General features: G+C 44.3%; 1 protein-coding gene across 1 annotated transcript in view; it reads left to right on the top strand.

Moving 5' to 3' along the window:
- Window positions 1-389: 389 nt before the first annotated feature.
- Window positions 390-10466, top strand: part of LOC124605997 — a 51277-nt gene continuing 41200 nt past the window's right edge. Inside the window, exon 1 of the mRNA XM_047137960.1 lies at window positions 390-535. Coding sequence (XP_046993916.1) covers window positions 390-535 — 146 coding nt within the window. The remainder of the gene's footprint in view (window positions 536-10466) is intronic.

The raw sequence follows: 10466 nt of genomic DNA, 5'->3' as shown, positions 1-10466 counted from the left end.
TTACAGATGCGCTGACGAAGGTAACAAAGCCGAAACAAGCTTATATACAAAAATAAAATATCAAGCAGCATACTGTCTACTAATTGTCTGTGTAATGTCCTACTGTAACATAATATATGCTGCAGTGCCCATAATAGAGAAATTTATTGTCGGAATTATTCAGCACAACCTTTCGCATTATGTTTGTTAAGTATGAGTCAAACCTTCTGCGCGTAAAGCCATCAACTCTGTATACACTTCGAGCTATGCCCGTACGCTGCTTCATGGTGCTGCGTTTCCATGTTCTGTAACGTGTTCAGCTGTGGAGACGACTGCCTTTCTAGGTATCCGGCAAACGAGTTACGGCTGGCGACCTGTGGTGCGAGAGCCGCTCCCTGCCCGTGGCCCACATGACGAGACGCCGCTGCGGCCCGGAGAGCAAGTTGCACGTCTTCGAGCTGGGCTTCAACGTCTCCCGGCGCTGGCTGCCCGCCATAGAGGTGTGCCACGACACCGACGCTGCCAATACCTTGTACTCCCACCACCGGCTGCTCGGGTACGTCGCTCACACCAGCGCTGGTATCTTTTACAGATACTGACAAGTCACTAAGAAATTTCCGTAGATTATAGACTATATGCTACCTGTTCGGTGCTTTATACGTGTCTTGCGGATGAGTGCTGTGGTGTCGAAATGGGCAGTAAATATCGACTTATGAAAACATCGCTATTTTAATAACAATATCGATCAATAGCGCCAACAGATCATTATCGATATATTGATTCGTCAGCATCAAATATTGTGTATCGAAAGTGATACTTTTTATTGTCTGTCTTTTGTTGACTCGTAGGCACTATAGTTCTCATAGGCAAATTTCTTGCCAATTCCCGCTACTACCAATTATGGCAATCTAGCAGTAAATCTATTACAACGGGACTAATTTAATTTGACATTCAGTAATAAAGATGAACACCAGATTTAAACATGAATGTAAATATCCTCGGAGTTGTGAAGCAACTCAAATTGCTTAATAAAAGCAAGTCTTCTGGTCCAGACTGTATACCAAATAGGTTCCTTTCCGAGTATGTTGATGCACTCGCTCCATGCTTAACAGCCGGCCAGTGTGGCCGAGCGGTTCTAGGCGCTTCAGTCTGGAACCGCGCGACCACTACGGTCGCAGGTTCGAATCCTGCCTCGGGCATGGATGTGTGTGATGTCCTTAGGTTAGTTAGGTTTAAGTAGTTCTAAGTTCTAGGGGACTGATGACCTCAGACGTTAAGTCCCATAGTGCTCAGAGCCATTTGAACCATTTTGAGCCATGCTTAATAAGAATATACGTTCGCTCGACGAAAGATCCATACCCAAAGGCTGGAAAGTTGCACAGGTTACACCAATATTCAAGAAAGGTAGTAGGAGTAATCCACTAAATTACAGACCCATATCCTTAACGTCGATATGCAGCAGGATTTTAGAACATATATTGTGTTCGAACATTATGAATTACCTCGAAGGAGACGGTCTATTGACACACAGTCAACAGTCAAAACATCGTTCCTGCGAAACAAAACTAACTCTTTATTCACATGAAGTGCTGAGTGCTATTGACAAGAGATTTCTGATTGATTCCGTATTCCTGGATTTCCGATAGGCATTTGACAATGTACGACACAAGTGGCTCGTAGTGAAATTGCGTGCTTATTGAATATCGTCTGTTATGTGACTGGATTTTCGATTTTCTGTCATAGAGGTCACAGTTCATAGTAACTGACGGAAAGTCATCGAGTAGAACAGAAGTGATTTCAGGCGTTCCCCAAGGTAGTGTTATAGGCCCTTTGCTGTTCCTTATCTATATAAACAATTTGGGAGACAATCTGAGCAGCAGCCGTCTTCGGTTGTTTGCTGATGACGCTGTAGTTTATCGACTAATAAAGTCATCAGAAGATCAAAACAAACTGCAAAACGATTTAGAAAAAATATCTGAATGGTGCGAAAAGTGGCAGTTGATCCTAAATAACGAAAAGTGTGAGGTCATCCACATGAGTGCTAAAAGGAACTCGTTAAACTTCGGTTACACGGTAAATCAGTCTAATCTAAAAGCCGCAAATTCAACTAAATACCTACGTATTACTATTACGAACAACTTAAATTGGAAAGACCACATAGAAAATGTTGTGGGGAAGGCTAACCAAAGGCTTCGTTTTATTGGCAGGACACTTAGAAAATGTAACAGACCTACTAAGGAGACTGCCTACACTATGCTTGTCCGTCCTCTTTTAGAAAACTGCTGCGCGGTGTGGGATCCTTACCAGATAGGACTGACAGAGTACATCGAAAAAGTTCAAAGAAAGGCAGCACGTTTTTTATTATCGCTAAATATGGGAGAGTGTGTCACAGAAATGATACAGGATTTGGGCTGGACATCATTAAGAGAAAGGTGTTTTTCGTTGCGACGGAATCTTCTCACGAAATTCCAATCACCACCTTTCTCCTCCGAATGCGAAAATATTTTTTTGACACCGACCTACATAGGGAGGAACGATCACCACGATAAAATAAGGGAAACCAGAGCTCGTCCGGAAAGGTATAGGTATTCATTCTTTCCGCGCGCTATACAAGATTGGAATAATAGAGAATTGTGAAGGTTGTTCGATGAACCCTGTGCCAGGCACTTAAAGTGATTTGCAGAGTATCCATGTAGATGCAGATGTAGAATGTGTCTGTACTGCATATCTATGAAAGTTTGTTACTTCCGTGTGTCATTTCTAACATTGCAAATTATAGGCACGAGGTGCAAAACGAACACGTTTGGTGACAGCGTTGTATGAGAACGGTGGAAATTACCACTCCCTGCTCCAACTATGAGGCAGAATGTGTGCTCTCTTTACCCCATGAGTGCCTGGATCAAGAAACGATAGACGCACTGTGAAAGTAACTTAAACTGAGCACAAAAGTCGCACACACTATTGCGCTGATATTGATGGAAAATGGACACTTGTTGTCTGTTTATGGTAAGTACAATATTTCAAGCACAGAACACATATCAGAAGTGTTTCACTGCAGAGCCTTTTCTCGTGTAGCGATGAGCCGAACACATCGCTATTTCAAAATATCGATTGTTTTGTCTCTGTAATATCAACTTCTTTTGCGTAAATCGATACTAAATATACATCGATATTTATAATTTGCTCATCCCCATTCGGCAGTGGTAAATCCAAGTTGCCTGCCACACTTGCCAGCTGAACACATTGTATTTAATATTGCGCCTTGTAAGAAAAATAACAGCATAAAACACATTAGCAATGGAAGATCGCTCACTTGCAGATGGCCATCAGTTGCTCAAAATAAAATAATTTTATGAATCTCCTTCCTTTTGGGAATGTCCCTAATAAGGGCGTCAGTTCTACAAGGAAAAACACCATCAAAGCAAGACCATAGTTTAGGAATGTACTGTCGTAATTTATTAACTGTTGGGATGCCTCATCAGTTAGTTACAAGGAAGAAAATTTGATACTAAAACCGTTCTTATTCAATTGAAATATTTAATTACTCAATGCAATTACAAATTGTTGCATACGAGATCAACCTTAATAGGCTTACAATGACGCAAAAATTATTGACATCAGTTAGCAGTATGTGGTTATTCTGGACTACTAATCATCCGTCGGCCGGGGTGGCTGAGCGGTTCTAGGCGCTACAGTCTGGAACCGCGCGACTGCTACGGTCACGGGTTCGAATCCTGCCTCGGGCATGGATATGTGTGATGTCCTTAGGTTAGTTAGGTTTAAGTAGTTCTAAGTTCTAGGAGACGACCTCAGAAGTTAAGTCCCATAATGCTCAGAGCCATTTGAACCATTTTGAATTTATTATCCTTGTATGTGCCGATGGCACTTGACGTTTTCATGTCGAAGAGGGCTGCAAGGATAAATCAAACGACTATTCTGAGCAGCTCACAAATGCTACTAAACTGGGGAAGATCGATTCGCAATTTCTGTAGTGGAATCTTTCTGTGATAAATAACCGAACAATTCCCATTGCTGAATAATTACGCATTTCCGAGTTTCACAGACCAGAAAGTAGTGTAAGGGCTAAATGCGACACTAACTCAAAATAACTGCATCAGAAAAACGCCAAGGTGCAATTGGACGCCTCGGGATCTCTGTGTGCGGCTGTGCGCCCGCTCAACTCGTCGCCCTGCGGTCGGGAATGCGAAAGTTTACAAAGAAGCTCTTGAGTGGTAGGTCGCAAGTTCAGCCTTTAGTAAGGCTCATTTGAAACTGATGTGTTAACAATTGTGACTGGAAAAATATTAGCTGCTAATAACTCACCATGTGCATCAGGAGTGCGACAGGAAATGAGTGCACTGGATGAGCAGAGACAAACTTTCTATGGGATGTATGCATTACACTTCACAAAATGGACATCGTTGACATTCAAGGAATGTTCAGAACAAACCATTAGCTTGCACCATGAACACAGGGTAAAATGGTGCGCAACAGTCTTCACATAGGTTCGCATCATCAAGATCGAAGGCGAACTCTTTGGGTGTTACAAACTGGATAGGATGTTCAGCTAGGTATCCAGTCTCAAAGACTGCATATAGAATCATATTGGTGTAACGAGGTGATGAGAACTGATGGATTATGATGGCATGCAACCGAATGTGAAACGGTCTACGTGAAACTGGCTATCCTTTAAGGCGTAGCTGCAGATACTACGATACTGTTTTGTAGGCGCAGAAAAAATCAAACATCCAGAGGCTGAATTTGTCTAGTGGTTCCAGGTGGTAGGAAAGGCAATGTCATACATTTTACACTAAGGATATTTTGCTCTAAAGGAGTATGACTCTTGTATGCAGACATGGAATCAAGCAAATGCAAGTTATTTTAACCAGCTATTGGCCAAAAGCAGTGCTCATAGTATCGTTGTAGTTATCTCACGGCCATTTTCCCATTCTTGTTTGCTGTGACGTAAATATTTCCTACTGACCTTGCTACAGCAATCATACGATATAGAATCGTAGGGGACAGAGTACCTGCAACTTCTCACAGATCAATAAATAAATTTCCAGCCAACCACACAGATTAACAGTAGGCGTAATTATATGCGAATGCGTTAAGGCATTGATGTTAGTCGATCTTGATACAAATCTGTTGGTACCTCTAATTTCCAGGGTGCCTTTCACATGCATTTCACCTTCAAATCCCCATTGGTCGGAGTTGAAAACAAATTCCTTACTGAACGATGGAATAAGTTTGTTTATTTCATCTACAAATTATCGGGCTGATTCCGCAGTTTGCTATGCATCGTAAACTTGACGCTTTGTTTGCAATTTCGCTATCTTCCGCTTTCCAATTCTGTAGCACTGTTTGAAGTTATGCAACCATCACCTGCTTAACTTGAAATCACGGTAATCTATGTAGCGCGCAATTTGATGTGCATAACATAGGAGGTCACTATCACTCGCATTCTGTAAATTACGCTACTGGACATTAAAATTGCTACACCAAGAAGAAATGCACATGATAAACGGGTATTCATTGGACAAATATATTATACTAGAACTGACATGTGATTACATTTTCACGCAATTTGGTGCATATATCCTGAGAAATCAGTACCCAGAACAACCACTTCTGTCCGTAATAACGGCCTTGATACGCCTGGACATTGAGTCAAACAGAGCTAGGATGGCGTGTACTTGCCCATGCAGCTTCAACACGATACCACAGTTCATCAAGAGTAGTGACTGGCGTATTGTGACGAGCCAGTTGCTCGGCCACCATTGACCAGACGTTTTCAGTTGTTGAGAGATCTGCAGAATGTGCTGTCCAGGCCAGCAGTCGAACATTTTGTGTATCCAGAAAGGCCCGTACAGGACCTGCAACATGCGGTCGTGCATTATCCTGCTGAAATGTATAGTTTCGGAGGGATCGAATGAAGGATAGAGCCACGGGTCGTAACACATCTGAAATGTAACGCCCACTGTTCAAAGTGCCGTCAATGCGAACAAGAAGTGACCGAGACGTGTAACCAATGGCACCCCATACCATCACGCCGGGTGATACGCCAGTATGGCGATGACGAATACACGCTTCCAATGTGAGTTCACCGCGATGTCGCCAAACACGGATGCGACCATCATGATGCTGTAAACAGAACGTGGATTCGAAAAAATGGCGTTTTGCCATTTGTGCACCCAGGTTCGTCGTTTAGTACACCATCGCAGGCGCTCCTGCCTGTAATGCAGCGTCAAGGGTAACCGCAGCCATGGTCTCCAGGCTGATAGTCCATGCTGCTGCAAACGTCGTCGAACTGTTCGTGCAGATGGTTGTTGTCTTGCAAACGTCCCCATCTGTTGACTCAGGGATCAAGATGTGGCTGCACGGTCCGTTACAGCCATGCGGATAAGATGCCTGTCATCTCGACTGCTAGTGATACGTGGCCGTTGGGATCCAGCACGGCGTTCCGTATTACCCTCCTGAACCCACCGATTCCATATTCAGCTAACAGTCATTGGATCTCGACCAACGCGAGCAGCAATGTAGCGATACGATAAACCGCAATCGCGATAGGCTACAATCCGACCTTTATCAAAGTCAGAAACGTGATGGTACGCATTTCTCCTCCTTACACGAGGCATCACGACAATGTTTCCTAGGGAACGCCGGTCAACTGCTATTTGTGTATGAGAAATCGGTTGGAAACTTTCCTCATGTCAGCACGTTGTAGGTGTCGCCACCGGCGCGAACCTTGTGTGAACGCTCTGAAAAGCCAATCATGTGCATCACAGCATCTTCTTCCTGTCGGTTAAATTTCGCGTCTGTAGCACGTCATATACGTGGTGTAGCAATTTTAATGGCCAATAGCGTATATCTGAAGTCCTTGAAACGAGTAGACAACAGTTCTTTTCAGAAGTGCACCTTGTTTTCCCTTGAATATCCCTAGCTTTTCTTATGCTCTACACATTAATCTTGCTGCGGACTCTCTCGAAATCTGTTTATAGTACTCATTTTACTATAACGCGGATGATCTTCAATTTACACAATTGTGTTTAGCACTCGCACTTGGAGAACGATTGTCTTTTACTACTTTTCATTGCAGGCGGGATTTGTGGCTCCCTGTCCTACAAGGATGAAGTATACTACACTCATTCTCATAAATTAAGGATAATTGCAAAATGTGGTGCCACAAAACTGGGCACTATACAAAACTGGTGCTAATAGCATAGGCACATAGGGAAAGCACACGACACAGATCTGTACAACCACGGTATAGGTGATAAGTTGAGGAAACCTACTAAACGCCACTGTTTCCAGCGCATGTTCCCCGACATCAGTATGGGATGATCACCATGCGCACTTACACAGGCCGCGCAACGGGCTGGTGTATTCTGGATCAGGTGGTCGAGGAGCTGCTGGGGTATAGCCTCCCATTCTTTCACCAGTGCCTGTCGGAGCTCCTGAAGTGTCATAGAGGTTTGAAGACGTGCAGCGATACGTCGACCGAGAGCATCCCAGACGTGCTCGAAGGGGTTTAGGTCTGGCGAACAGGCAGGCCACTCCATTCGCTATATTCTGTTTCAAGATACACCTCCACGATGGCAGCTCAGTGGGACCGTGCGTTATCATCCATCAGGAGGAAGGTGAGACCCACTTCACCCCTGAAAAGGCGGACATACTGGTGCATAATGACGTCCCGATACACCTGACCTGTTACAGTTCCCCTGTCAAAGACTTACAGGGGTGTACGTGCACCAATCATAATCCCACCCCACACCATCAAACCACGACCTCCATACAGGTCCCTTTCAAGGACATTAAGGGGTTGGTATCTGGTTCCTGGTTCACGCCAGATGAAAACCCGGTGAGAGTCACTGTTCAGACTATATCTGGACTCGTCCCTGAACATAGCCCAGGACCACTGTTCCAATGACCATGTTCTGTGTTCTTGACACCAGGCTTTACGGGCTCTCCTGTGACCAGGGGTCAGTGGAATGCACCTTGCAGGTCTTCGGGCGAATAAACCATGCCTGTTCAGTCGTCTGTAGACTATGTGCCTGGAGACAACCGTTCCAGTGGCTGCGGTAAGGTCCCGAGCAAGGCTACCTGCAGTACTCCGTGGCCGTCTGCGGGCACTGATGGTGAGATATCGGTCTTCTTGTGGTGTTGTACATTGTGGACGTTCCGTACTGTAGCGCCTCGACACGTTTCCTGTCTGCTGGAATCGTTGCCATAATCTTGAGATCACACTTTGTGGCAGACGGAGGGCCCGTGCTACGACCTGCTGTGTTTGACCAGCCTCCATTCACTCCTCTTAACGTCATCAATATGTGTTCTTTGAGCCGTTGTCAACACACAGCCCCCATTAGCACGTCTGGAAACGTCAGCACACTTACTCGCTCCAGCGTACTCCGACATGCACCTGCGTATGTGAACTACTGCCAGCGCCACAGTGCGACGACCGCAGGTCAAATGCACCGCACGGTCATAACCCGAGGTTATTAAACGCGCAAACCGCCCACAAGAGCGTTGTTTCACCGTGTGTCAGCATTATCCTTAATTTATGAGCATGAGTGGATATGACTCGACACCTGTTTCGGTATCACATTCACTTGTTAAGCACGTATTCTCATTATTGTACTTCTCATGTACATCGCCCACACAGTCGAGCGTATACGACACCACACATTCCGCTGCCTCATCTTGCAGAAACGCTAACATTTCATGTACCACTTCTTTCTCACTCTGCGAAATTCCTCGTGCTCCTTCCTGACGAAATGGCAACTTCTGCAACTATTGCTGTAGATATAGTGCAATGTTTGATTTGTTCATCATTGCCATTACTCTGCTTTGTATGGACACCGCTAGCACTGTAGCACTGTTGTGAGTTACTTTGTCGACTAAGCAGTTCTACTTCGCTCCGTAGTCTCATGCTGTGCTCACCATACCTGCCGTCCCGCCCGTGTTGCCACTAGCAGCCAGTATTGTGGTTCCATGGTAGACAATAGATTCGAACCAGCGATCCATGGAGATCAGCTCATAAAATACGGCGGTCTATTGCTCTAACAACTCAGCTGCCGAAGAACTGAGGTGTAGTTGGGTTAAAACGACAATTTTCAGTAGTAGTTTAATTTCGTTGAATGGCGCTGTCCTTCCTTGTAACAATGGGAGAGGGTATTTATGAGGTAGGTTAATGTTAACTTCACATTGCAACACAGTCTCAAGTTAGTTAACTTGTGTGTCGACGTGCTGGCAACTTACTGGTACAGTGCAACCACAATGTATGCATCTTCTCACTCACTGAAACAGTCACAAACAACTTTTCAGTAGTTTCTATAGATGTATTTGTACAGTACTGTACTACACACCGTTTGTAACCCATTTTCCGAAACGTAAATCCCAAACCAGGACATCACTGTGAATTAGCATTATGACAGTAGGAACAGCGAACTAGCAAGTGACGTCACAGGCATCACACTACTCGAATGGAGCGTTTGAGGGGGCTTTCAAATTATTTGAATTTAATTTCCGTTTTTATAGAAGAATACTGAAATTCAAGAGGAGGAAAAGCATGTTAGGAGCATAAAATGACATAATTAATCATTTAAGACAATTTCCAGAAAACGAATACCCAAGGCGTCTTCCCGTGCTCCGTTGAAAGGAGGAGCTCCCGCACAGTCTAAGGGAAAACATTTTAAGTATTATGCAAGAATCTTTTTGGGCGACGACGATTTTCCTAGGCAGTTTTTTACCTCAAAAGTAGTATTATGGTCCACCCAGTCTGTCGTTGGAGAGTTACGGTGTACACTATGGAAACAATGTGGCAACGTCCTCGGCAACTTTTTGTTGATCGCAAGGAGAGTAATATCGCCAACTAATACCGTTGAGTTCACAGTTCTAACTGAGAATGTGGCGTAATCTGAGTTCCATTGTAGGCAAGTCTGGCCATTTCGGTGCTTGGGTTCACTCTAGGGCTGTTGCGTAGCGTATGTATTCGTTACTGAGTAATGAGTATTCTACGAGACGTAAGTACTGTATTGTTATTGCCTGAAACGTTTCGTAACTCACATCTGTCCTTCCCTGCATGGAGTTCTTACCCAACTCCAGCCCCTACAAGTGGTTGGTTCAGTGGACTCTGAATCATTTCGTTCCAGCACGTTAGTCCCAGCTCAGTACTTTTTGAGTTTATTGAATTTGTTATTCTCAGTGGAGTAAGTCATTAGTGACGCGAAGTGACACATTTTGTCCCTCGCCATATTTTCTTTCTCGCATGCAGTTTCCTGTCCGACTCGTGCGTATCTTCCTTCGTAACTCCCCCAATACTACAGATGTATTTAGTTAACCACGGGTGCTTTACTGCCTTCCACCTTGAGCTATAAACTCTATAATAGTTCATATTTCTGTTCTTGCCGGTTCGGAATGTTATCTTAGGCAGATTTTCTTCTACCCTGCCCACAAAACTTCGAAGGAGATGTAGCGATATAACGATG

This window comes from Schistocerca americana, chromosome 3 (genome assembly GCF_021461395.2).
Source record: "Schistocerca americana isolate TAMUIC-IGC-003095 chromosome 3, iqSchAmer2.1, whole genome shotgun sequence".
Lineage (NCBI taxonomy): Eukaryota > Metazoa > Arthropoda > Insecta > Orthoptera > Acrididae > Schistocerca > Schistocerca americana.
Note: the sequence above shows the minus strand (reverse complement) of the source record. Positions and strands in the feature narration are given on the sequence as shown.